This window comes from Hemicordylus capensis, chromosome 6 (genome assembly GCF_027244095.1).
Source record: "Hemicordylus capensis ecotype Gifberg chromosome 6, rHemCap1.1.pri, whole genome shotgun sequence".
Taxonomy (NCBI): domain Eukaryota; kingdom Metazoa; phylum Chordata; class Lepidosauria; order Squamata; family Cordylidae; genus Hemicordylus; species Hemicordylus capensis.
This window is the reverse complement of record NC_069662.1, coordinates 118,271,704-118,299,365: the sequence shown is the minus strand read 5'-3', so window position 1 is coordinate 118,299,365 and position 27,662 is coordinate 118,271,704. Positions and strand designations below refer to the sequence as shown.

General features: G+C 41.2%; 1 protein-coding gene across 9 annotated transcripts in view; it reads right to left on the bottom strand.

The window, feature by feature from the left end:
• OSBPL3 (oxysterol binding protein like 3) overlaps positions 1 to 27,662 on the bottom strand; it is a 145,913-nt gene that overhangs the window by 60,388 nt on the left and 57,863 nt on the right. For all 9 annotated transcript variants that reach the window (XM_053266466.1, XM_053266463.1, XM_053266472.1 and 6 more), the window contains 7 exons: positions 9,577 to 9,693; positions 9,359 to 9,412; positions 9,058 to 9,171; positions 6,952 to 7,122; positions 4,383 to 4,509; positions 1,599 to 1,702; positions 1,407 to 1,499 (listed from right to left, as the gene is read on the bottom strand). In XM_053266466.1, the coding sequence (XP_053122441.1) occupies positions 1,407 to 1,499; positions 1,599 to 1,702; positions 4,383 to 4,509; positions 6,952 to 7,122; positions 9,058 to 9,171; positions 9,359 to 9,412; positions 9,577 to 9,693 (780 nt within the window). The remainder of the gene's footprint in view (positions 1 to 1,406; positions 1,500 to 1,598; positions 1,703 to 4,382; positions 4,510 to 6,951; positions 7,123 to 9,057; positions 9,172 to 9,358; positions 9,413 to 9,576; positions 9,694 to 27,662) is intronic.

Genomic DNA, 27,662 nt, shown 5'->3' with positions numbered 1-27,662 from the left:
GGGCTTTCTGGCTTGTCTGGTCTCATCCACATCAAACACTCACATGCAGTCTCACCAAATATGCCCTGCAAAAGAGTGGCAACCACCTCCACTGTAATCTCTTGTAAAGGGTTGGAGCTGCATGAAGCCACACAGCACATTTGCATTTGCAGCAAAACAGCTTTCATGTGTACTATACACTACAAATGCAGTCACTGCTCCCATGCAATGTTTTGAGTGCATAGAGCCTTCACTCCTTAACAATGCAGACTCACACATTACGAGCTGACACTGCTTGGCTGGATTCCACCTCCACCCCCACCCCCAGCTTTGAATCCTGTGACAATCACTCTAAGGGCAAAACTCTAGCTAGCTGGCAACCCTAGACCAATGGATCTCCAATACCTGCTTGCAAGTCCTTGCTTAATGAACTTTGCATCCTGAACTCTGTGTCCTTGTTTAGAGATGCTTGCAGACACAACAGCAGGCCAGTAGGAGAAGGGGGGAAAGCAAATTAATTAGGGAGAAAGGCAGTAGGCCGAGAGAGAGAGTGTGTGTGTGACAGGGCAAGGAAGACTTGTTCCTAAATGAGGATTGTGTGCATATGCAATCCAGACTCCAGCAGGGCTGGGAAGCAAAGCACCCTTGCTATTGCCATTGCTATCAGATGACACCAGGATGCAATAAGTGTAGAGCTGACTCTTGATAAGGACTATGTGTTTATAGCCAAATTAGGCAGTCAATTGATAATATTTGACCAGTCAATTGACGAGTACCCCAACCAGTGTTCTCTCTAACAGAGATTTCCCAAATGTTGTTGACTACAACTCCCATAATCCCCAGCCGAAGGCCATTGCAGCTAGGGATTCTGGGAGTTGTAGTGAACAACATCTGGGAATCCCTGTTAGAAGGAACAGCAACCCCCAACCCTACAGCATATATAAGGCTCTATTTTAAACCGAGTCAGACCAACCATACATCTAGCTCAAGACCTTCTACCCTAAGGCTTCTCTCTCAGCCCTGCTACTCAAGATCCCATAACTGGAGAAGTCTGGGACTGGCCCAAGACCTTAGGCATGCAAATGGTGCTTTCTGTCACTACACTGTCCCCTTTCTACATTCCTTGCCCTTCTAGATAGATGCAGTCCATATAAATTCAGCAACCAAAATCAATGGGTGCTCTCCAAATGAATAGATCCAGCCCTGAAAATAAGTGTTATTATTAGGATTTCAATGGATGAAAGGTAGTTTATTTAATACAATACCCTCTGCTCATACTACATGTTGCTTATACCAGCAATATTAAATAACTATGTGTCACAGAGAGCAATTACTGAGGCTATCAATTATACTCATACCAGAGAAAATGAGTTTCCACCAGTGCATCTGTACTGTATTATAGGCTATGGAAGGGAAAGATCAGTTACCTGCAACATTCCTTTAGCATCTTTTCCAATTGCTCGAGAACGCCATCTTCTGTGTGCTCTTTTTTCCTTTTTAGGACTTTCAAAAGGGATCCCCTTTAGAACAGCACAAGGGAAAGAGAAGAATGCCATTTATCATTAAGTTAGGAAGAATGCTAACATGAGCCACCCAAACCAGCAATTTCTGCAACTAACCTGCATGGCATTTATTGTGGGTGCTGAGTATGTCCTATGGAGAACTTCCATGCTTTGCAAAAGCTGGCTCATCTCCAAGAGATAGTTATGACAGTGAGACAGGTCTGTTGGGAATAAGGAAACAACTTTTCAGTGGTTTTGCACAAAATTCGCAAATATGTAGAGCAATTTTGTCAGCACAGCTTTTGATTATAAATGACTGCTGAGCAATTGAGTTGCAGCAAGTAGAAATGTGACTGTTTACCAGATATTGTTCAAGCCTGCTGTCATTCTCACAGAATACCTTAAAACTATTAAAAATGAATTTGATGAATCCATAAAATTAAAGTAGTAGAAGTATTTTAGCAAAAAGGATGGAGCAAATCACACCATCTATGAAAGAACGATTGTCTAAAAGAAATTTACTGAAAGCTTTGAACATAATCAACCTTTTGTTTGTTACTGCATTAGTAAATTTCAACTTGATATGGATGCACAGCTTGTTTACTTTAGAAGCATAATGTCATCTAGTAATATTTTTATTGTAATTATTAGTTTTCTTGAATACGCTTTATGGGGGTGCCTAATTCTTATGCATCAGAGTTAGTATTGTCTTTGAATAATGTAACCAAAGAAGCCTAATTAAAAATTGACCTACACATAAAATAAACTTGGAGGTGTTCCATGCATATTGGACTGTAGTGTTGCGGTTGTGAGTAGGGATGTGCGAGCTGGCTCGACCTTGAGCAGGCTCAAGCTCGAACAGGCTTGGTTTGAGGGATTGACTTCAAGCTGAACTGTGCCCAGTTTGCCTTGAGGTTGAGCCGAACCCTACAGGCCAGTTCAGAGGTGCCACTGACATTAAATGTTGTTTTAAAAAATAAGCGGATTTACTACCATCGAAGCCTCCTAAGGGGTGATTTGGCTCATTCTGGCCCTTTGTGAGTGTGTAGCAGCCATTTTTTGAGGCTGCCACACATGCACATGGGCCATTTGCATGGTCCGGTGACCCGGCCATGCAAATGGCCTATGCCCATGTATGGTGGCCTCAAAAATAGCCACCACTCGCTCACAGAGGGCCGGAACAGCCCCCAAATGGGCCAAAATGGCCCACAGGAGGTTGGCGGGGGGGGGGAGAGGGAACCACCAAAGACTCCTGTGGCTGCAGCAGCACCCCCCAGCCCACAGGTGTGGTAAGTCTAGCTTTTAAAAACAACACCACCACCACCTCCAAACCGATTCAAACTAAGCCAGGCCCCCCATTCGGGGGTGTCAAAACCGAACATGCCTAGTCCAGTCCAGACTCGAACGAAACTGCGCAAACTGGTTTTGTGCACATCCCTAGTTGTGGGGTGGGGTGGGGGTACATGGAATCTGATTCAGTTTTTTCCACATGATTAAAAATTTCTTCTCTCCCCATTCTCTCTCATTAAAGGTGGTGAGAAAACTTTCAACTGGCCTTAGATGTGTTTTAAACTGCTTATCTGTGTACACAGCTTTGGAAGTCTTTATAAGCAGCAAAATATAACAAACAAACAATAGGTAGTCCACATGTGACCACTGGCACACCAGAAAAAACCTGGAGGGTGGGCACAGAAGACGCAAAGCGCATTTCTGGGTGGGTGAGCAGTGTTCCACATATTAGATTCCTGAAACAAAAATGAAGGAATAAGTGGAGGTGCAGCTATTGGGGGGGGGGGGCTTGCCCCCCTTGAGCTTCCCTTGTATGTGACCAACTTGTTCCTCCTGCTTGTTGAAAAAGAGGTTCTGAGATTTGGGTGGGAAAGCATTAGGGGGTGGGGAAAGAGACAATAGGAAACCATAGTCTCCCTCTGCTTGAATGAACCTCTGAGAACCATGGGCTCACATGCTTTTGCACACAACAGAGAAAGCTATTTCTACTGCTATGAAACCACAGTTCCATATCACATCTCAACTTGGGAACTGTGGTTTTGTTTCAAGCCACTTTAGGGAACAATCAGGGTCAAACTGTGGTTTCAGGTCCTAGTTTGTTCCCTCCATTGTTTGAAATAAACCATAGTTTCCAAGTACAGATCTAACAAGAGTGTTTAATTCAAAGGAAAGGTAAATGTTTCCCCTTTCCTTCTCTTGCATACTTGAGAGAGGAGAAGGAAGGGAGAAGTGTCTGAGCCTGTAGCTCACAGAGGCTTGTTCACATCATAGGTTTCCCATGATGTCTCAACTAGGCAAATAAAAGATATTCAGTCTCAAGATTTCTGACCCCTTCTGGTCTGAGGAAGGCACAAGAAGCAAATTGGAGAGAACTGATTTATGATCCCCACAGTGAGTAGCTCCTGAACTAGGGCAAGAAAGGGCATACTACTATAGCAAAGATGTACTCCTCTGTATTGTAATATTTTTGTCAAGATTCAATTCAGCCAAAGGACTCCTATTCTTGGTGGCTGAAAAAGGAAGAAAAGAAAACCATGTTGCTTCCCAGTGGGCACACATCACAGGTTAAAAAAAAAAAAAAGGCTGCTACAGCTTTTCACCCTTTCAATAGGCAATAAAATATTTCAGACTCTTAACCGAACAGCAGTCATATTTAGAGTCTTTTAAGTCCTTTAAGGCCGACGTAATTGACAGGGCAGTTGACTTTGGAGTACAGAGGTGGTAAAGGTATCTTCTGCATCAGTCTATAAACTTGTTTATACCTTGTGATAAAAGTTTGCTTTAAAGGTTAATTTACAAGATTACACAGTGGACACAACTCTGTCACAGAAAACTGTATCAGAAAAGTTTGTGAAAGCAAAGCAAGTTTGAAGCCCTTTGAAAAAAAATCACCTTTTGAGCATCTTTCCATATCCTCAGAAGACTGAAGCCAAGGTGGTATCCTTGGCTCATTATTTGAACAGGAGAATGATAAGCTACTTCCAGTCTGCATTGAACTTTGTTGTGTCAAGCTGCCTCTCTGTTCCATGGAGAAAACAAGATTTCATCATTAACAGGCATATTCCAGTTGTCGTTATAATGAAAGACATTTCAAAGCCAGGTACAAAGGCTGAAGGTCGTATTCAGAAGGCTTGCAAAAGTAATTCTTCTTCACCCCCATTTACAAAACTGCATGCAGTAAAGGCTCTATCTGCAGTGTTAATCTGGGAGGGTGAATGAACACCACCACATACACAACTCACATGATCAGTACCTTGTAACTGTTGCCCTCTGCTATAATTATCAACCTTATTTATTACTGGTCAAGGAAGGCTAGTTTGTACTATTTAGTATTTATTTATTTAAAATATTTATACCTCGCCCCTCCAGTGCACTACTTGTCGGGGCGGCTCACAACAATAAAATAGATACAAGATACAATAAAAATAATAAAATTAACCAAATTAAACAAACAAGTTAAAAGTCAGATTAAAAACCACAATCATTATTAGGTTCAAATTAAAGTTATTTTAAAAGCTAAAAATTGAAATTTATAAAAAGCTAAAGAACCTACCAGATATAACCAAAAATGGAGATTAAAAGGCCTCCTTAGAAAGGTGTTTTAAAAGATGTTTTTTAAAAACACTGAGGGAGGGAGCATGGTTAAGCTCTTCAGGGAAGGCATTGCAAAGCTGAGGTGCCACAACCAAAAAGGCCCTGTCTTTAGTCCCACCAACCAGCTCTCTGTTAGTGGCGGGGCCATTAGCAGGGCCTGAGCTGATAAGCAGATTCAGATTGGGAAATGCGGTCTGACAGGTACCCCGGCCCCAAGCCATGTAGAGCTTTAAAGGTCAAGACTAGCACTTTGAATCTAGCCTGGAAGCGGACTGGTAACCAATGAAGCTGCTGCAGGATGGGTGTGATACTCATGAAACAACTTGTACCCACAAGCATCCTTGCAGCAGCATTCCGGACCAGCTGAAGCTTCCGAACAATCTTCAAGGGCAACCCCACATAGAGCATATTGCAGTAGTCCAATCTGGATGTTACCATCGCATGAGTGACTGAAGTCAGGTCCAAATGCCATTTCCATATATCAAAAATGAAAATGGTATCCAATCACATCTCTATGCACCAACAGGCTAGCCTTTTATCAGTTGTGAGGCCACCATGAGATTTAGGAGGTCGATCCAGTTTGTTCCAAGCTATTCTTCACCAGGAAGACTATTAGATGGTCCTGGTGGACACACTCTGAGGTTAGGCTACCAAAATTATTACTATAAACAACAGAAAGTCAGAAAGAAGATAAAGAGAATTAACAAAGCAAGGGCTATAGCACTTTGTATCCAATGGAGAGTGGTAGAAATCCACAATTGGCTTATGAAAAGATAATGCGAAGTGCCCTCTCTTCTGCAGATGTACTCCGTAGCATTCAGTTACTTAGGAATGCATAAACATCTTTGTGCTTGGCTCAGTAATGTTTGGGGATTTGCAAGCACTTTCTTTTGAGTACTTGCAAAAGTCTGAATGCAACACACAACCATTTTCCACTGCAGAGTCTTTAATTCTGCCTACTGAAATAACTAATCTTTTAGGTCTAAAAACAGTGGGTGAAAGTGTGGGGTGGGGGAAGAAGCAACCCACTACTGAAGACCTCTTGCTCCAAGGGTCTTCAGTGACAGGTTGTTTCTCCCCCTCCCTTGTACCATCCTTTTTAAAGACCCGCAGGGTCATGAACTCTGCCCACTGAGCTCAATGGATGCATGTAGTCCCCACTGATTTGAATAGGGAGACTAAAGGCCCTGAAGGTCCAAAGTGATGGTGCTGGGAGGAGTGGAGTGGGAGGGAAACCACCACTTCACTGAAGATCACTGGACAAAAATGCTCTTTAGCAGTAGCCTGCAGCAGCCATTTTGGAGCATCAGGCTTTTCAGCCAGAGGTCAAGAGTACTGTCAGTACTCAAAATCTTGGGCTCCAAAAGGCATACAGACCTGAACAGCCTTTGGGAGGAATGAAGGGAGCCTGGCCAGGAGTGAGGTGCAAGCAAAAATTGGAGCAGGGAGCCAGCTCAAGTTGGTCTGGACCCACTTCAGTTCTGCTCATTGTCATTTGAGAGGGGCACACGGACATTCAAGTGCGTCCGCTCTGAACATTCATTTCATCCCATTTTATGATTATTTTATGGTTATGGTCATTTCATGACCATTTTAAATTCTGTTTTGGAGCCAACAGAATTTCGTGCAGGTTCTATGGTGCTACCAAAGGAATAATTTTTGTTAACGTCCTTTACAACTGCTTGTTCAAAAACAAACCAAAAAGCCAAGCAGCACAACATTTTTGATAATGGTTTTTGCACAGCCGCTCAGCTGTACATCAAAACTTCAGCCAACTAATACATTCTGTGCTGTACTCTTCACACAGAGATCAGACCAAACTACTCTCTGAGGAAAGTCCATCATCTATAATTCATACAGTTTCTACCTTTCTGCTTGCTGTGGATTCAAAAAGGCCCGATACAGAGTCTGTAATGGAAGATGCTGGGAAGAAATGATTGTTGATGTCATGCGGAAACATGGAAATTTCATTCTGACGATACATTCTGTGATGGCGCAGCTTTGCTACCCATTCATCAAAGACTTCCTGAGATTTTGCCTAAAATAAAATAGAGTTATAGAAATGAAAGTTACAGTGTCCCCAAGATATCAGTACTCTGCACAGCTGAGTTTCAGGTCTTGTTTATTTCTTCTCAGTTGGGTCTTGATATCACTCCTTTACTGTCTGGGCCTGCCTTCCGACCAGATAAGCCTACACAGCTCCATAGGACTATAGGCTACAGAGAAGAAAAGTTTTTGCTGTAGCAGACAGAAGGAACATAGCCTGATGCAGCCATCTTGCTGAAGCTAAGCAGGTTTAGGTCTGCTCAGTGCTGGATGGGTGGCTGCCTGCCCCTTGCCCTCATGTATACCAACTTGACTTCCTTCCTGAAAGAAAGTGGAGCTACAAATATAATGCGAGGAACTCTCTGTATAGCCTGTTTCTGCTCCTCAGGACAAGTTACTGAGGATGTGTGTGTGGAGGAAGGACAGAAAAAAACGCATACTATGCTATGTGGTGACACCCATAGGCTGCAGCACAAAGGGTTGGATGTGTATAAAGGGCATGGGGTGATGCACAGACCACAGCCTGTTTCCTTTCTTGCAGAAGGTTTTTTTTGTTGTTGTTGTTGCTTTAAATTCCAAATTAGTCAGCCGGAGTTCTGGACCAGCCAGCAATGCAAGCATTAAAGTAGCACTGGCAACATTTTAATTCTCCTTTGTTGCTTTGCACATTTTCAACAATGGTGGTATATGCAAACAAAAATCAGATTAAAACGCGTTTTCTGGACATGAATCCTATTCCCACCTTCTTGATCAGAGGCCTGGATCCAAACAGCATATTAAGGCATGATTTCTTAAGTGCGACTACCCACAACCTTTGATATGGCTATAGAGGCCCCAGGTTGCCCCATTTTGTCTTGTATGTAGATTAGGGCATTGCTGTGACCCCACTTCAGGCAATGATGCACATTCTACGGTCTCCTTTGCAGTCACTGCCAAATACCAGCTTGAGAACCACTGCCTAAAGGCTTAGTTCAATATAGTATGAAAAAGGAAACGCTTACATTCCATCCTCAAAAACTGCCCTGATGAAGAGAGAGAGAGAGAGAGAGAGAGAGAGAGAGAGAGAGAGAGAGAGAGAGAGAGGCCTAGAGACAAGTAATTAAAGTCAAACTTTAATTGCTGTCTAAACCCTGCATATGCAGGGTTTGATTTGAAGGTGCTCTTTTGCATGCAGAAGGTGTCTTTTGCTCAAGGAACAGCTACTTTTCACTTGGCACTAGAATGTTTTGCAAGAAAAATGAAAATAAATCCAAAGGTGTTCTTTCACTTGCACAACTAGTGCAACCTCTTGAACTGACATATTATAGTGCAAGCCTTTGCACAAGCATTTACAGAGCAACATTAGGGACTATTTTCCTAATAGTCATGGTTCTTTGAATCCATTCCACAGACCTTTGAAGACTATGGAAGAACAGCAGAATTCAGCAGTGGAACTTTGATTTACCTTACCTGAGCATAAAATACAGAGGGGCAAAATGATTTCATTTTCACTCTACTATAAATTCAGCAGACCTTCCATAGCTCTGGTTTTATGACTACTACACTACATCTATTCCTCTACTGCAGGGGAACAACATGCAAAATCATATTCTACACACAAAAATATGGAAATAATAATTAGTCCATCAATAATAAATCTATGACACAGTGCATGCCATATCATACCATAAGTACATAGTGGGCCTCTGTGTGAAACAGGATACTGGACTAGATCAGCCTTGGGCCGGATTAGCAGGGCTGTTTTTACATCCATGCAGTATATTTTTTAAAAGATATTAAATGGCTGAACTATGCTAATCTGTTTTCTCCCAACCTTTTCCTTCATGCAAGGGAACGCCAGTAATTATATTTATAATTATAATTATATTTATTTAGATTGAACACAGTCTTTCGTAGGTGCAGAGCATACCTAAATTACTTAAATTACCTTTAAGTGATAAATATGTTCTTCTGTATCCAAATCAATACATTTTGTTGATTTCTTCACAGACATCACTGAAAGCCCAACATCTATACATCCATGCAGTTTTCCTCTCTCTATCTGCCAAAAGACATTTAAAGCTAATTATTTCAATTCAGGGAAGTGACAGCAGAAGACACTGGGTTTTCAGGATCAACTCTTACTGCCTTTTGCATCTAGCTTAGAAACAATTTCTTCATGAAAACATAAGTAGCCATCAACTTAAGCATGAGACAACATTTATGCAAGATGCCTTTGAGGTACTTACATCAGCTGGACTCTTTGCATACTTTAAAATTCCTTTGTCCAGGAAGAAACATCTCTGAAAAACAAAAAGGCAACTCTTTTAGTAAGGAAGCATAAAATGCTACAGTATGTTAAAAAAGCAACTGCAAGACTCTCTCACGCAACCTTCTGATAAGGACACCAGATCAAGTGACTTGATTTTAATGGCAAGCGGTGCCAGCGATGAGTGTGTTTTCTAACCTTGTGCCAGCCTTTCAGGGGCCATTTCCTCTTTTTCAGCAGGTAGCCTTCCTGTTTCTGTGGTTCCTGTGTGCAATTCATGGCTCCCCGTAGTCCTTCTACAATTTCCCAGCTGTCCTGTTCGGAGACAAAAGTATGTGGTGGTTTTTCCTTTTTGAAGTGAGAAGACTGACTCCTAAATGATATCAGTTTCTAGAATAAACACACGAGTAATGGCTCCAGTCCCTAAATCAAGTAACTTGAAGTACTTGAATTTAAGCTGACAGCCCCACGGGGTTCTTGACTTCAGCTGAGCTACTTCAGTCTGTGGGCTGTGAGTCAGGCCATTATCATGGGAAGAAGACAGAAAAGCACAAATCAATTTCCTGTAGTGTTTAAAGAGTGTGTTCCAAGCAAGAGTACATGAATTAAAATGAGAGAAACTTGGTTCACCCTCAGACACACACAATGCCAAGGAAATAAAACAAGCTGTGATACATCTCATGAAACACATCCATTTCAGCTCTTGCATGCCCCTTGAGAGCTCTAAAGAAAGTCAATAGCTGGGGATCCTTACTCACTCCGTGCTTACAAACCAGAAGCTCCAATCTTTCCCAACTACCAAAATATGTAAATTACAAGCCAGAACCTCCAATCTTTCCCAACTACCAAAATATGTAAATTACTTTCTGCTACTTCAGAGTGGATGAAGTCCACAGAAATTCTTGCCTACTGAATGATCTGGCAGGAACTGCCTCCCTCCATCACTCAGTTCTGATATTCTTATATGCAAAGACAGAAAATAAGAGTCTTCGGGCATTTGACTGGGACTCCTGGGAAAACGGACAGCTGGAAAGGCCATTAATTGGGTCTTACTCAATGTGCAACTGCCCACAAGACTGCTGAAGAGTGTTTCGGATTTTTTAAAAAATGTCCAAAAGAAAGAAATAGGAATTCCTGCCAAAATATTGTCAGTAGCAGAATTCTAGTTCCATCAATTCAGAATACTGTTCCAAACTTTTAGGTAGCTTTACTGAACTTTGCAGTCAAATCTGCTGCATATTGATCCAGAAAATGTTCAATTGCTAACTTGGCAAAGAGGTACCTTTTAACGTGCTGATTCTCTTTATTGAGCAGGGGGAGAGTAACTGGCCCTACCCACCACCAGCACAGTGCTTCCAGTGACTGTTGCTGGTGTGTATCTCTTGTTTCTTTTTAGATTGTGAGCCCTTTGGGGACAGGGATCCATCTTATTTATTTATTATTTCTCTGTGTAAACCACCCTGAGCCATTTTTAGAAGGGCGGTATAGAAATTGAATTATTATTTATTATTATTATTATTATTATTATTAATGCACAATGTTGTGAACATGATGGGATGTAACATTTGCACAGTTGCACAAGAGTACTTTTTGTGCAAGCCCATAAAATGCATGGAGTTGCACAACAGTGTAGCCATTATATGTAATGGAACATCATTTGCACAGGGTTTGTGCTTGTGCAACTGCAACAAGTGTTATGTTCCACTACATGCGCAACATTGCGCACCATGTCAGTGCCACAATAAGCATTTATAGTCTCATGATATCGTAATCTTTTCACACTAAACTACTCACACTAAACAAAACTTGTCCACTCCCATAAAGTTGACTATTTTGTACCAAGATAACCCTTTCAATATTCTGAGTATTTCATCTGTTCTGCCTTGGAATTGAAGAAAAAATTAACAAAATCTTGAGAAAGAAGTGAACAAGAGTTACTGGTGGCCAGCAAATTTGCTAACAAATATGTGTGTGTGTGTGTGTGTGTGTGTGTGTGTGTGTGTGTGTGTGTGCTTTGTTTATTCCTTTAAAAAAAAAAAGTAACAGCCATTACAAGAGTCTGACCCCAATTGAGATTTTACAAAATATTAGTAAAAGGGCTTGCAGTTTTGCAAGCTTATGCACAGCTTATATTTCCATTACTAATCTTTTTCTCTGACTATGAGGTCTCTCCATATGCTTTCCAATGGGAGAAGTTTTTCTGCATTTTCCAAGACATTTATGCATTTTTCTGAGTCTGGGGTTTTGTTTTGTTTTTGTAGTCTGGGCAAAGTCTGGAACCTACCTGCAAAAACAGCATTTTTTAAATCTTTCATGGTTTGGTCTGGGAGTTTCATGTCAGTCAGTCAGTGAAGGTTTGCAGTTTGCAAGCATAGTAAGTCTTCGCTCTCTGTGACTCCAGTCTTTTGCTATCTCTATGAGGTATCATTCCCCATGCTTTCCAATGGGAGAGTTCCCTTCACCACAGATTTTCTAGGAATATAATGATTTTTTTTTTCAGGGTTTGAGATTTTTTTGGTGGTTTGGGAAAGTTCTGGTACCTATCTATTAAAATGACATGTATCTATCATTTGTGGTTTGGTTTGGGAGTTTCATGTCAGTCAGTGAGACCCAAACAACTTTATATTACAGATGTTCTTGCTCTGTTACTGTAGAACAGGCCTGCTCAACTTTGGCCCCCCCAGCTGTTTTTGGACTACAACTCCCATGATCCCCAGCAACAGTGGCCAATAGCCAGGGATTATGGGAGTTGTAGGCCAACATCTGCAGGAGGGCTGACGTTGAGCAGCCCTGCTGTAGAATGTGGCAATATGTGGTATTAATATGAAATTACTGGATAAACTAAGGGGGAAAATTATGTTTTTAGGAACACAGGAAGCTGCCATATACCAAATTAGGCCATTAGTCCATCTAGCTCAGTATTGTCTACAGTGACTGGCAGCAGCTCTCTAAGGTTTCAGAAAGAAGTCTTTCCCGGCCCTACCTGAAGATGCCAGGGATTGAAGCTAGGACCTTTTGCATTCCCCCTTTTGCATACCGTGGTGATTTTCTTTATTTAGCAGGTGGAGAGTAACTGGCCCTATTCACCCCCAGCATAGTACTTCCAGTGACTGTTGCTGGTGTGTGTCTTAAGTTTCTTTTTAGAATGTGGGCCCTTGGGGGACAGGGAGCTATCTTATTTGTTTGTTATTTCTCTTTGTAAACCGTCCTGAGCCATTTTTGGAAGGGCAGTATAGAAATTAAATTATTATTTATTATTTTACACAGTCAGACAGGTGTTATTGACTGGTTTGTTTTATCCAGACATCGAGTCCTTCCCAAGGACCTGGGATGCCAGAATTTTATTGTCAATGTTGTTGCTGTTGTTATAGATATCGTCACAGAATATAGGCTGTTCCCAGTAAAGCTGCTTTTTGTAATTGGCTGATGGTGATTTCTGTGTCCCCTATGGTGTTGAGGTGCTCTTCAAGGTCTTTTGGAACTGCACCCAGGGCGCCAATTACCACTGGGATTATTCGGGTCTTTTTCTGCCACAGCCTTTCAATTTCAATTTGTAGATCTTTGTATTTGGTGATTTTTTCTGTTTCTTTTTCTTCTATTCTGCTATCCACTGGTATTGCTATGTCGATTATTTTGACTTGTTTTTCTTTCTTCTCGACTACAGTTATATCTGGTGTATTGTGTGGCAGATGTTTGTCTGTTTGTAGTCGGAAGTCCCATAATATTTTTACATCTTCATTTTCTTCAACTTTTTCAATTTTATGGTCCCACCAATGTTTGGCTACAGGTAGCTTGTATTTTTTGCAGATGTTCCAGTGTATCATCCCTGCTACTTTGTCATGCCTTTGTTTGTAGTCAGTCTGTGCGATCTTCTTACAACAACTGATTAGGTGGTCCATGGTTTCATCTGCATCTTTACAAAGGCGGCACTTGCTGTTTGTGGTGGATTTTTCGACTTTTGCTCTTATTGCATTTGTTCTTAGTGCCTGTTCTTGTGCAGCCAGTATTAAACCCTCTGTTTCTTTCATCAAGTTGCCATTCTTAAGCCATTGCCAGGTCTTGGTGATGTCTGATTTTCCATTATTATTATTATTATTATTATTATTATTATTATTATTATTATTATTATTATTATTATCATCATCATCCAAAGCAGATGCTCTACAACTGAACTATGGCCCAATGTTGCATCAATATGTACTCATTAGGTACTTGTTAATAGATGTGCAGGGGCAAAACCTGAGAGTACATGTCATAGTTTTCTAGATGTTCTCCCTCTAAATATCTGGCATACTTGTACTGGAGTAAAAGTGGCACTATGGAGCAAAGAGTCAGATAAGAAAAGCAAGGGGGTGGGCAACAGCAATGCATCTTTACTTTAAAAGGTTGTACAGCAAACAAAAGGTTGTACAGCACTCTTTGAACAGCACACATAAAATGCTGCATCCTTATAACATGTTCATGTGGCACATAGGAGCTAGAAATGTGCATGAATTGCAGTTTGAATGGCGATTTGCAGCATATTCCCAGCACCTTTAAAATGCACAGAGGCCATATGCATGCGGGCATCGTGCCAGGGCAGCTGGGGAGAGCGCCACTGGCGCGCAATGATAGCAGGGGGGAGCGCCAGCGATACAAGAAGTGATGGCGAGAAGCAGAAGAACAGGTATGCACCTGCTCTCCTCTGTTTTGAAGGTGCCAGGGATGTGCTGCAAATCGCACTTCATGCACATCCCTAACAGGAGCGTACTCCTTTCTTTCCTGATTGAAATATTCTTCAAGCAAACATTCTTATCTGGATGCGAGGCATATTTGATGCAATCATTTTGGAAACGAGGCAAAACCCATTTCACAGAGCTAAAAAGAATGCATATTCATCACTGAAATCTGGGATACCCGCTTTGACAAGTCAATGAGATTGATAAATCCCCTCAGCCACCTGTCCCTGTCTTTTTAAAACAGCAACTTAATGTTAGAGGATTTTATACAATAGAGTGAAACCTCAACACGAGTACATGAGGGTCAGAGAGCACCTCAGGCCTGAAAGCCTGAGGGGAAAGCCTGAAAGAGGGATCAAGTCCCCCTATGGGTGCGAGGATTCCAAGTGATCCAGATGGGACTCTCTGAAAGGGGCTTCCAGATTAACAGCATGGGAAACATTTCTGTTACAGGCCCAGCTGTGCATGAGTGAGCAAGAAAAACCTATTCGTTGGTGTGTATATGTGCTCCCTGTGTTGTGGAAAATGTAGCACTAACAAAATGACTACTACACAAAAGGATTTCTATCTCCCAAAGGTCCATATTACAGGTGGACCTCATTATCCATGGTCCCTCATTTGTGGATCCAAAAAGAGTTAAAATTCATCTACCTACGATTCCTAGGTGGCCGGAAATTACCTCTGGGGTAATTTGTGGCCGCCATTTTGCTGATCAGAGCAATTTTGTGGGTTTTTCCTTAAAATAAATAAATGCCATAACTTTTCATGGGAAAAATCAGCACAATTGGGGTTGGGGTGGGGCATTGCTGGATAGATGAAGAGCTGCAGAGCATGATACGTTACTTCCTCTCTCTTATTTCTGCCTTTCCCCCCTCCCTCCAGGAAACTAATCCTTTCCATTCCTATTGATGTAAGGTCTCATTATCCATGGAAACAGAACCCCCAAAGATTATTGATTGATTGATTTGATTTATATACCGTCCTTCCAAAATGGGTCAGGGCGGTTATGTAGTATAATTAATAATGTAGTCCAGCTGTATTTTTAGCCTACTTTCCAGTACCTTATGAGATCACCTGGCATTCTGTGTGTGTGTCCGTCCATGTGTCTCATCAACTTCGCAAAACCTGGACCAATATGAACCAAATTGGGTACAGTTGTAGGGACACATAGGGACAGTTCAATGGCGTAGTTTGTGATGATGTCATCCATCCCGATCCAAAATGGTGGATGCATAAACCTTTGAGGTGCAAGTGGGCTAATTTGTGAACTCCTAACCGATTTGAACCAAATTTGCTACAGCTGTAGGGACACATAGGGATGCCCATATGGCATGGTGTGATGATGATGTCATCCACTCCAATTTAAGATGGTGGCTGTGTGAACATCTGAGGCACAAGCAGGCTAATTTGTAGTTTGTCTAAACAATTTAAGCCAAATTAGGTACAGTCACAGTGAGTGACATACAGGGACACTTCAATGGCGTAGTTCGTGCTGATGTCATCCACACTGATTCAAGATGGCAGATGTACAGGAGGACCTCATTAAGCATTGGTCCAGCACTTGCGGTTTAACATATCCACGGTCAGGTAATAGGCACCCGACCTTGGTATATGTGATAAAAAACCTGGGAGAAAGGGTTAAACCTGTGTATCCATGGATTAAGAGTGGCTGGAAATAACCTTGGAGGTCATTTCTGGCTGCCATTTTGAGTTTGCCAGAGATCAGGAGCAATTTTATGGCTAATTTTAAAAAGAAAGCCCCAGAAAAGACTGTGATTTTAAACGCATTTTCCCCTCTTGGGGGTATTGGTGGAACGCGGAGGACACGTGGAGCAGGGTAGAACACTTTAGTTTGTGTTTTTTCCTTTGTTTTAAGCCATTTTTAGTCTGGTTCCCTGCCCTTTGGAACCTAACCTCCAGATTCATTGCCCCAATGCCTCGGTATTCACAGTTCCAGTGTCCACGGTACTAGCTGAGAATGGAACCACCATGAATACTGAGGTTTTCTTGTATCTGCATTTTAGAACTGCTTTCGTGCTATTTTTCTTGGCTCCTTTGACTGAATGTAGGTCAATCTATAGAGAGACTATGCATTTTATGACTAAAGAAAGCACAGAAAAGATTGGACATGACAAATGTAGACTGTTCTTTGTATATAAAGATTCATCAATAGTAATTCCCACAGGAATTCCCACCATTCATTTTAATTCTGCTATTTCACAAATAGTGTTTTCAAAACACTATACTCACCATACTGTTGACAAATACTATGAGGGGCCATAGGGTTGCCAATGGCATCAGAATTGGAAGGTTTATACACATGACATTTTGAAGAAATATTGTTACACATTATTATATCCTCAATATAAGTTTTTCAGTGTAGAACAGAAACTATATGCTTCTTATCTTGTATGGAGATACCAAATGTCTATTTTTGGAATGTCAAAGTCAAGCACACTGTCTAACACAAGGGGTTTCAACTTTTTTTTAAAACAAGTGTATCCCTTCTGTCTGAAACCTATAGCTTGGGTACCCCGGAGAGAGAAAGAGTGTGTGAGTGAACATACACACATGCAAAATTAATGTTACAATTATAAGACAGTCTATTATAGGTACTAGCTTACATTAAAACGGTTCTAATGGATTGGGCCCAATGCCTATCTAAGTCCAGCATCTTGTTTCACACAGCAGCCCACCAGATGCCTCTGAGAAGTCTACAGCAAGAGGTGAGGGCATGCCCTCTCTCTTTATATATTTTTATTAAAACATTTTTATAGCGCCCCAAACTTGCGTCTCTGGGCAGTTTACAACAGAATAAAAACAAAGTAAAACATTTGTTAAGACAAAAATGGGAGCAGGGGGACACACATTAAAAAAATATAAAATAATATTTTAAAACAGCATTAAAACCATTAAAACAACATTAATTAAAAGCCTGGGTGAAGAGATGAGTTATTAAAGACTTTTAAAAAGCTGTCAGAGATGGGGAGGCTCTTATTTCACTAGGGAGCACATTCCAAAGCCTTGGGGCAGCAGCGGAGAAGGCCCGTCCCTGAGTGGCCACCAGACGAGCCAGTCTCTTGTTGTTACTCCCCTGCAACTGGTATTTAGAGGTATCTTGCCTCCGAGACTGGAGGTGGCCTATACCAGAGATCCTCAATATTGGGTCCCCAGACGCTATTGGACTTCATCTCCCATAATCCCCAACCAAAGGCCACTGGAGCTGCAGATTATGGGAGATGAAGTCCAATAACATCTGGGGACCTGAGAATCTTTGGCCTATAGCCATCAAACTAGTAGCTATTGATAGACCTGTCCTCCATGAATTTATCTAAGCCCTTTCCTAAAGCCATCCAGGCTGGTGGCTGCCACCACATCTTGTGACAGAGAATTCCATAGGTTAATTATGTGCTGTTTGAAAAAGTACTTCCTTTTGTTGTCCTAAATTTCCTGGCCTTCAGTTTCATGGGATGACCCCTAGTTCTAGTGTTGTGAGAGAGGGAGAAAAAAATTCTGTCAGTCCATCCGCTCTACTCCATGCATAATTTTATACACTTCTATCATGTATCCCCATAGTCACCTCTTTTCCAGACTAAAAAGCCCCAGATGCTGTAGCCTTGCTTAGACTAAGTTCCTCAGGAGTACCGCTATAGAAGTTAAAAGGGCAAGTAAATTTATCACAGTAATTTCAATAGAACTATGGATGTAAGCCAGTGACAGCAATAGCTAAATCATCTACAGGAGGCAATGGAGCTGCATCCTAATCACTAGTCAGTGAGTCAAGAGGGATCCGAGTACTCCTTAAGAGTCTTAAAAATACATCCAGGGATTTTTCTACCCCTGGTTGGTAACCATTGGTCTAATACAACTGCCAATGGCTCTAGGGTTTCACAGGGTCTATTCCTAGTCCCAACTGGAGACTACATCTGGGACCTTCTGTGCAGAAAGCATGTGTTCCACTATTGGGTTGTGGCCTTTCCCCTTGCATTGGTTGCTGGTATTTCTTTATTATTTTTCTGCCATTGCAGGTCTCCACATTGCCATATAACTGGACACCTGTATCTCAGAGAGATGTGCCTGGGATTCCTGGGCAGTGTCTTAGGTAGGAATTGGCCAGACCTAGACTCACCTAGATTCAGAGACATAATTACATTAGGTAGCAGCTGAAATAATAGGTTGCATCTCCATCACAGTTTTTAAAAAGCTTGTTAAATCTTGGCTTTTTATCCAGGCCTTTACATGATTGTTTTATTGCTGCTTCTGTTTGTTTTTATCTGAGTACAGTTTTTATGTTTGTATTTTATATATTTTAAATCAGATTTGTTGTCATATTTTTAGCTTAATACTTTTAACTGTCATTTTTATTATATGTTTTTTTAACTTTTGTAAGCCGCCTTGGGATTGTTTTTAATGAAAGGCGGTTTATAAATTTAACAATGAATGAATGAATGAATGAATGAATGAATGAATGAATGAATGAATGAATGAATATATTGCCTGTGTTGAGATTCAGTCCAGCTAACAGACCTGAACAGATTACAAGAGCAAGGAGGTGAAGTTCTATCCCTTAAACCAACATTCTGCAGAATTACTTTTCAGCAGTTTGCTTCTGGCTTATTCATTTATGTTATAAGACATGTGAAGGAAAAACTCTCTCCCAATCATGCTGACTTTGCAATAAATTGCCACTTTTAAACCCCAGAGAAAGACATGACATTTATGTAACATTAAAGAAATAAAGCCTTCATCTGTTTTCTAATCTTTTAATGTCTTTTTGGAGACATTCATTAACTTCAAAACCTGCTTTGAGAAACTCCTATCATCTTATTAGATTACTCAGATGAGAAGACCAGGCTCCAAACACCACAACATAATATTACTTTTAACAATAACAAAAAATGTTTGTTGTGGCTAGGATAGTTCTTCCATAAAAGCCAATGGGACACCACTGTCATTGAAACCAAATGTTTCAGATTAGTACTATTTAAATAAATAATTTGAATTGTGTAAGCATCCATTTCACTGAGGCAGACCCTCTAAATCCAATTTAGCTGACCAGTCACATTAGCTTCTTATATACACTGTAAATCCAACAGAGACTGAAAGCATGAGTTTCTGGGGAGGGGGAAAGGATACTGAACTCTGTATAGACTCCAGTGTCAAGGTTCAGCACCCCATAACTATACTATTCTTATTTCTTTTAATATTAAAATATGCAACAGTGTGACAAGCACCACAGAGCTTAAAAGTGGTACCATGTAAGCCATATGGGAGGCTTACAGCCTAAAGAGAAAAACAAGGCAGGGGTGGGAGGGAACATCAGAGCTTGACAAGTGAGTGCTAGAGAGAGGAGAAGAGATTCCAGGTGGAAGGAGCAGCAGAGTGACAGGATGGTTCATTAAAGGGTTTGCTAAGAAGGGACTTGCAAGGAAAGTGACTAAATAGAGAAGGCGGGTGGAGTAGACACTAGAAGTGACACCAAATGTGAGAATTGGGGTTCCGGTTCAGAAATGAACCCCGCCCCTCAGTTTGGAAAATACAGACCCATCATGAGTCAAGCCAAAACAACCCATATAGGTCTGGTTCATGATTAGTTCAGCTTGGCACCAGCTATCTGCAGTTTCCCTTGCATATACTACAAGGGGAATGAGGAAAGAAACAGCAATAGGGAAGACTGATGATTGCAGAGGGTTCACCTTGAAGTTACATCATGCTCTTGGCAACAATATGGAGGCTTCCAAGCATTCCAATATGCCTTCTATTACCACAGGAAATGCTGGGATGTGCCATTTTAATCCTTCCTAGTTCAATCAGTTCAGCTAGGAAGAATTTAAACTACATATTCAGCATTCCCTGTGGTAATGGGAGGGCTTTTGGCCTTGCTCAGAAGCCTCCGTGGTGTTGGCAGGAATACAGTGCACATTGTAACAGAGCCTTCTATTGTTTTCATTTTCTCTCATTTGCTCCTGTGCAAGGTAAGTTTGAGAAGGGAAAGTGGAGACAGAAAAGGCTATAGGGCTGCCAGTATCAGAAACATACAGGGCCAACCTCAGCTGCCTCAGGCAAAGAATGGATGTGCGCCACCAGCAGCCACCTTCACCTGCCTCTATTATTTCTCCTTCTTCCATGCCCCCTAAATCTAAGAAGGAAAAGGAAGATACTCTATCACTCGCCTTTACTAAATACTTCCTTTTCAACACAGTCCATTTCTTTCATTTTAAATCCAGAGAGCACAGAATGAGGAAGAGTGGCACTGCCAGGGAAGGCAAGAATTAGACATCCATTGGGCAATTCTTGGTTCAGTCCTGGAAACATTTGAGGACTGCTTCCCAGATTTTACTTTGTACTCTGATAGCTGTACCAGAATATAACGCAAACTAAATATCCACAGAGAACAGCATAGGTGCATTTGAATTACCACTTTGCCCTATGAAGGAGAAACACCTGCCTATTGAAGTGTTTTGTGCTGGGGAAAGTGGCAATATAAATGCACGTACACCACTCTCAACTGACATGAAGGTATGAGTGCCAGATATGAGTGCCAGAGTACAAAATGCAAGAGTCAAGAGTGGCCTTGAGAAATAAATGGCATAAACAGCTAGAATGGCCAAGAATGCTTTATCTTTTTTAACTCTCCCTTGGTCCACAGCAAATAATCAAAATGCAATTTACAAGTAATGAAAGTTTACCTTTCATTGAATTCCCTACTAACAGACTTTTAATTAAACTAATAACAACTAATTAAAATGGGATGGGGGTGCAGCATTACCAGCTCTCTTCAGCGGAAGATATAATGTCTGTCACATGGAGCCAGTACTATCAGCCATCGCAAAGACAAAGGAGATCAATTGTCTACAAACACTGGGTATATGGTGCAGGTAGAGTATTACAAAAGGCAGATCTGTCTGTCTGGAGGTGGTCACAAAACAAACCTTCTCCCTGTTTTTTTTCCATAAAGGCAGCACTGCTCAGTATGGAACTTCTTCTGGGAAGAGGTAATTCCTCAATGTCTGACTAGTATTAGCAGCTTTTTATAATCTCATTTAGGATTTTCCCCTCCAAAACCCCATGGAACTTCCCTCACAGAAAGTTTCTCCCTCCAAAACCCCATAGCAAGTAGATAAAATCATACAACAAGAAAGAACTTCACAGTGCAATGCAGTATGATGAAATAAATTGCCCATCATAGTTCCATTCACTCCCCGTCACTGAAGAGAAGATATTTGTAACAGTCAGAAGCTTCGCCTTCTGTAGTTTCATTAAAGTCAGAGGTATAACAGAGGTGCAAAAGACTTCGCTCACAACTAGTGTGATTTTAAGTAACATACTACTAAATTAAAAATTACAGAAATCTAACAGGATGCACAACTGCAAGTTGGTGTTTAAATCCATCCATCCATCTTATTTATTTATTATTCTCTGTGTAAACCACCCTGAGCCATTTTTGGAAGGGTGGTATAGAAACTGAATTATTATTATTTCTTGTTTACACAGTCAGACAGGTGTTATTGACTGGTTTGTTTTATCCAGACAATATTATTATTATTATTATTTCTTGTTTACACAGTCAGACAGGTGTTATTGACTGGTTTGTTTTATCCAGACATCGAGTCCTTCCCAAGGACCTGGGATGGCTGAATTTTATCATCAATACTGTTGGTTATTATAGATATCGTTGCAAAATATAGGGTGTTCCCAGTAAAACTGCTTTTTGTAATTGGCTGATGGTGATTTCTGTAGCCCCTATGGTGTTGAGGTGCTCTTCAAGGTCTTTTGGGACTGCACCCAGGGCGCCAATTACCACTGGGATTATTTTGGTCTTTTTCTGCCAAAGCCTTTCAATTTCAATTTGTAGATCTTTGTATTTGGTGATTTTTTCTATTTCTTTTATTTATTATTATTATTATTATTATTATTATTTAAAAAATGAAAGAAAAAAAGAATTAGGCCACAGTCGCACATAACGCGGAACTGCAAGTCCAATATTTTTATTATTTATTTATTTAATACATTTCTATACCGCCCAAAACCAAAGTCTCGAGGCGGTTCACAATAATAAAACAACACAAATATACTCACAGTTCCACTCCCCACCCCACTTTCCTGTCCGAATTAGGATGTAATGGAGAGCAGAGAGCCTGCAGTCAGCGAGACTGGAGAGAAGAGGGGGAACTGGCTGTGCAGGCTTCTTTCTTTCGTGAAGGACAGCCTGCACAGCCAAAGACAGCCAGAGAGAGTGAGGACCTTCCTCTTTCAACTCCAGGTTGAATTTCTCTTTCACAACAACCCTGTGAAGTAGGTTAGGCTGAGAGAGAAGTGACTGGCCCAGAGTCACCCAGCAAGTATCATGGCTGAATGGGGATTTGAACTTGGGTCTTCCTGGTCCTAGTCCAGCACTCTAACCACTACACCACGCTGGCTCTCATTGGTTATTCACTTGATTGAGATATTTTTCATGTGATTCCCAGTGACCGTTGGAATACCATCCTGAGTTCTGAACACTTGACATTGCTGCTAATATTGGAAGAAAGATATTTCTTTTGGGCAGGAGGTTTTTTGTATTTTTTGTTAAGGTCTGTATTAAGATTCTTACAAGGAAGCATTCTATCTGCCCTCTATATCCTTGGAAAAATCTCCTATGTTGCTTTACTTGTTGTTTTAAGAAAATCGGAGCAGACAAAAGAGAAACTTATCTGATTCAATTTGGCTGTATAAAGTAGAACTAGAAAAGGCCATTCTGGGTGATATGTGATGGGTCAGTTTATGAATAAACAAGTAGTAGATCATCTCCTCTTGCATCATATGAATTTTAATGACCGTATCTAAATCCACATCTTTAGTGCTGTGTACAGTTTACTTTGGATCGCACTCACCTGCAGTTATGTTAGGACCAGAAATGGGCCAGTGCACACATGCATGTGTATATGCACACATGTGCGCGTGCACACATTGCTCAGATTCAAAAATGTCCTTTTATTAGCACTTCCACTTATTCCACTCAATTCTTCCATTCATGGAAAGGCTGTTTCTGATTTAGCAGAGTATCGCATGAGAAAGGTGACCTCCAGATCCAGAAAAATACCTATTTAACAATACACTAACCCAAGGGTTCTCAAACTGGGGCCCTCGGATGTTGTTGGACTATAACTCTATCATCCTCATCCTACCCCACTCTGGATTGGGGCCCCTGTGACGCTATTTTAAAAAAAAAAAATAACGGGGCCAAATTATGTATTCAAACTAGAGCCTAGTTTGGCTAGTGAACGGGAACCTCAGTACCCTTATTTGTATCATGACTTCTACTGCTATTCAGTTACATTTCTGACTTGACAAATTCTTACAGCTGTGCAGCAGCTGTAAAAAAGGCCAATTCCATGCTTGGAATCAATCAGAGAAGGCGTGCCTTCTCTGTAGTTGTCCCAGGACTGTGGAATGAGCTTCCTGCTGAGATTAGAGCTGCTCCATCCTTCTTGGCTTTTAGGAAACAACTAAAGACACATCTCTTCAGCCAAGCTTTTTAGTTAGTTGGTGCTTTTATGGATATTTTAATCTGGTTTTTATATGTTTTAACTGTTAAATTCCTGGTTTGTTTTATGCTGTAAACTGCCTAGAGGCTTCGGTAGTGGGCAGTATACAAATTTATTAAACACATTAATTAGGAAGGGGTTTAAAAATAAAACTGCTACTATTATAATACCCTCATACAACACAATGGTGCAGTTGCATTTGGAGTACTGTGTACAGTTCTGGTCACCATATCTCAGAAAGGACATTCTAGAACTGGAGTAGGTGCAGAAGAGGGCAACCAAGATGTTCAGGGGCCTGAAGCACCTTCCTTACAAGGCAAGGCTACACCTGGGGCTTTGTAACTGAGAAAAAAAGACGACTGTGGGGAGACAAAATAGAGGTCTATAAAATCATGCATGGTGTGAAGAAAGTTGATATTTCTCCCTCTTTCATAACACTAGAACCGGGGGTCATCCCATGAAATTGATTGCCAAGAAATTTAGGACCGACAAAAGTGCTTTTTCCACACAGTGCATAATTAGCCTATGGAATTTTCTGCCACAAAATGTGATGATAGCCAACAGCCAGGATGGCTTTAAGAAGGGTTTAGATACATTCATGGAGGACAGGTCTATCAATGGCTACTAGTCTGAGGGCTATATGCCACCTCCAACCTAAAAGGCAAGATTCCTCTCAATACAACAGCAGGAGAGAGGGCATGACCTCAGCTCTTGCCTGTGGGCCTTCTGGAGGCATCTGGTGGGTCACTGTGTGAAACAGGATGCTGGACTAGATAGGCATTGGGCCTGATCCAGCATGGTTGTTCTTATGTTCTTAATATGTTATTTGTGGATGGAACACATAAGTTTGTTCTAGAAATGTAATGTAACCTGGAGTGCCAACCATTCAAGGCACTGGAAGGTAGCAATCAACATTCAGAATTTCATATATACATATAAAATCTAATATATGAGAGAAGGGTCAATGCTGTAAATCCCAGGACACATCAGGCCTGATGAAAAACGTTCCTCCAAACGTTTCTTCTAAAAAACATAACTTTAAAAAAGAAGTTATTTGTAACTTATTTTTTAAACCTTAAAAGTTGCCACTAGTCTTCCTCTCACTTTTTCATGCATATCAGATACTGGAGGTAGAATAACTACCACTTAGACATTGGAATAAACACTGACAACAGCATCCAGTAAGCCAATATCAGCACAGAATGAGCAAAATATATTGTTGCAATTAGGAACAAACTACCATTTGAATAGTTCATTGCCAGAAAATGAGATTACAGCCAAAATCTTAATAAAGGAGTCCCTCATCTGCAGAGACACAGATTGTGGTTTCGCACAGCCATGGTTGGATCTTCGAGACCCAATTTGTTTTTCCGTGGGAAGAAAAATAGGAAAAATTTGCCTAACCACCGTTTTGAGCAGCCAGAAATGACCCAGAAATGACTTCCAGCCACCACTTTACAGAGGAGAGCCATTTTGTAGCGCTCTCTCTCTCTTTTTTAAAAGTTTCTTGGTGAATATTTGCTTTTTAAATAAATAATAAGACAAATTAATAGAGAAGAAGTCAGTCTAAGCCCGTTGGCCATTACAGCTAAAGCGAACATTCTTTTACAGATGCAGCATGCCTCTGAAATACCAGGTTGGGTGAGATGTCATTCCCTGTGGTATCTCCCTCACATAATTCATGTTAGCTAATGATGGACATCAAGCTAGTTATAGTTCAAGGTCCATCTAGTCCAGCAAACTGCCAGCAAGTTTGAAATGATTCAGCAAGGCAATTACAGCCTTATGGTCTATTGCTGAAAGCCTTGGTGCTCTAGGGCTGTTAAATTGGACATTAAATATAATAAACTGGAAGCCACTAGGTTTTCTACTACACACAGTGTGCTAGAAACTCCCAGCGGCCATATTTTATTTTAGGTAGAAAGAAAGGAACAATGAGCTAGAATAATTCTCAGGCCGATACTTGCTCTTACAGCTCCTTGAACAAACCAGATGACAGTGCCAGACTTTTGTCTAGAATAAAATGCAGTCAGTTGTAGTGAATATTTGTGAGTGCTAAAAATAGATAGCTGCTTTGTGGAGGATTTTGCATCTATAGCAACTGAAGCATTTGTTATGGTTCATAAAATTGGCACAAATGTTTTTCAAAATCTCCATTTTCTTTTAACTCCATCCAAGCTGTCATTGCACTGTCTGTCATACCACTTTTCATTTTCAGATGTTCAGTACTGGGGTCTTCTGTCATCAGTAGCTAGCTGTAGTTCAGCAAAATCACAGACTTTCTAAATTATTAGTATCAGTAGCAAAAGTTGCCTTGCATTAGTAGGAATAAGGAAACATGACTTGAGGTACCACAGCAATTTAAGAAATGCTAGAAGGCAGGAACAGAATTAATCATCAGGCTCTTACAAGTTATTCTCAACACGCAGTCAGCCTGGCAGGGGCAGAAACCAGGACTGGTTTGTGGGAAGGGAGAGAAAGTAAAAGAAGGCCAAGAAGTATTTCTTTGTTGTTTGCCCTCAGAACTACTTAGTCACTTCGTCTTCGGTGGCCATAATTCACTTAATAATTAATCTAAGTTACATCTGACATGCATCAACACTGTCTTGAAGTTCTAAGGGGCCATCATCCAAGCACCTTGATTCCTACCCTCTACGCAAGCCTTCATGGTGACTTACCTGAGTGGCAGGGTAATATGAATGGAGTTGTCTTGCTGCTCTCCATGAATGGAGAGCAGCAAGACAACTGCGGTCAGGAGTGCTTCATGGTGGCTGTGCTGTGGCCATATTTTTTGTTTTTGTTTTTTAACTAACAATGTGCTGCACCCATGTTTTTACAACAATGCAATGTGCCCCCCCCCACAAAGGGGGGGTGTCATAGCATAGCTGCTGCAAAGTACTCTGGGCCACTGCTGCTGCTCAGGTAAGCCCCAGTTGTAGAGGGGAGAGCTTCTAGGCACCCTTTCGACCCATGAATGGACTTGCTTCAGCGAGCTCTACATCATTGTGAGGGCCTCTGGATGAAGTCCATTCACAGATACTAAGGGTGGGGGAGGACAAAAACATTGCTTGAAGGGTGGGCCCGCCTAGGGCTTCAGGACTTGACCATGGGCCATGTGATGATCTACCAAGGTCAGTATAGTCCATACTATATGGATAATTCAGCACCTACTCGGAGTTTCAGTGGTTGTCCAGGGTTTCACACAGGGGCCTTTCCCAGCTCTGCTTGGCAATACCGGGGATTGAACTGCCAACCGGCATGAAGTAAGTAACCTATCACTGAGCTATGGTCCCATCCCTGAATTCTATACCCACTGTAAAGTTGCACTTGGTAGTCTTACTTGTATATGTTAAAAGCAGAAACATACTGTGGTTGGATTCTATATTTTCAATAAATTTAAAAATCTTTAACATTGGTAGAAAGCTTAATCACAGTGGTTCCATCCTACTACAGGATGGTAGCTCTTGGGAAAAGAGCACCCCTGACACTAAGCCCAACACACAAGCCCATATATTAACATATGAGAAGCAATAAACCAAAATAATCTGATCATAGGGGTATTTGATTCCACCCCAGTGACACAGCCATATCTCAGATGCCCTGGCAACCCTTGCAGCAAAGTGGAATGATTGCCCGAGTACTGGAGAACAATCCCACTGAACATATACAACCGAAGAACAGAAGAAGCTGCCTTATACCAAGTTAGACTATTGGTCCATCTAGCATCCCTCCCATGGCTGTTGCTGGTGTCTGCCTTATGTTTCTTTTTAGGTTGTGAGTCCTTTAGGGACAGGGAGCCATCTTATTTATGTATTTTTTATTTTTCTATGTAAACTGTTTTGAGAATTTTGTTGAAGAGCGGTATATAAATATCAGTAGTAGTAGTAGTAGTAGTAGTAGTAGTAGTAGTAGTAGTAGCAGCAGCAGCAGCAGCAGCAGCTCAGAATTGGCAGCGGCTTCTCCAAGGCTGCAGGCATGAGTCTCTCTCAGCCCTATCTTGGAGATGCCAGGGAGGGAACTTGGAACCTTCTGCATGAAA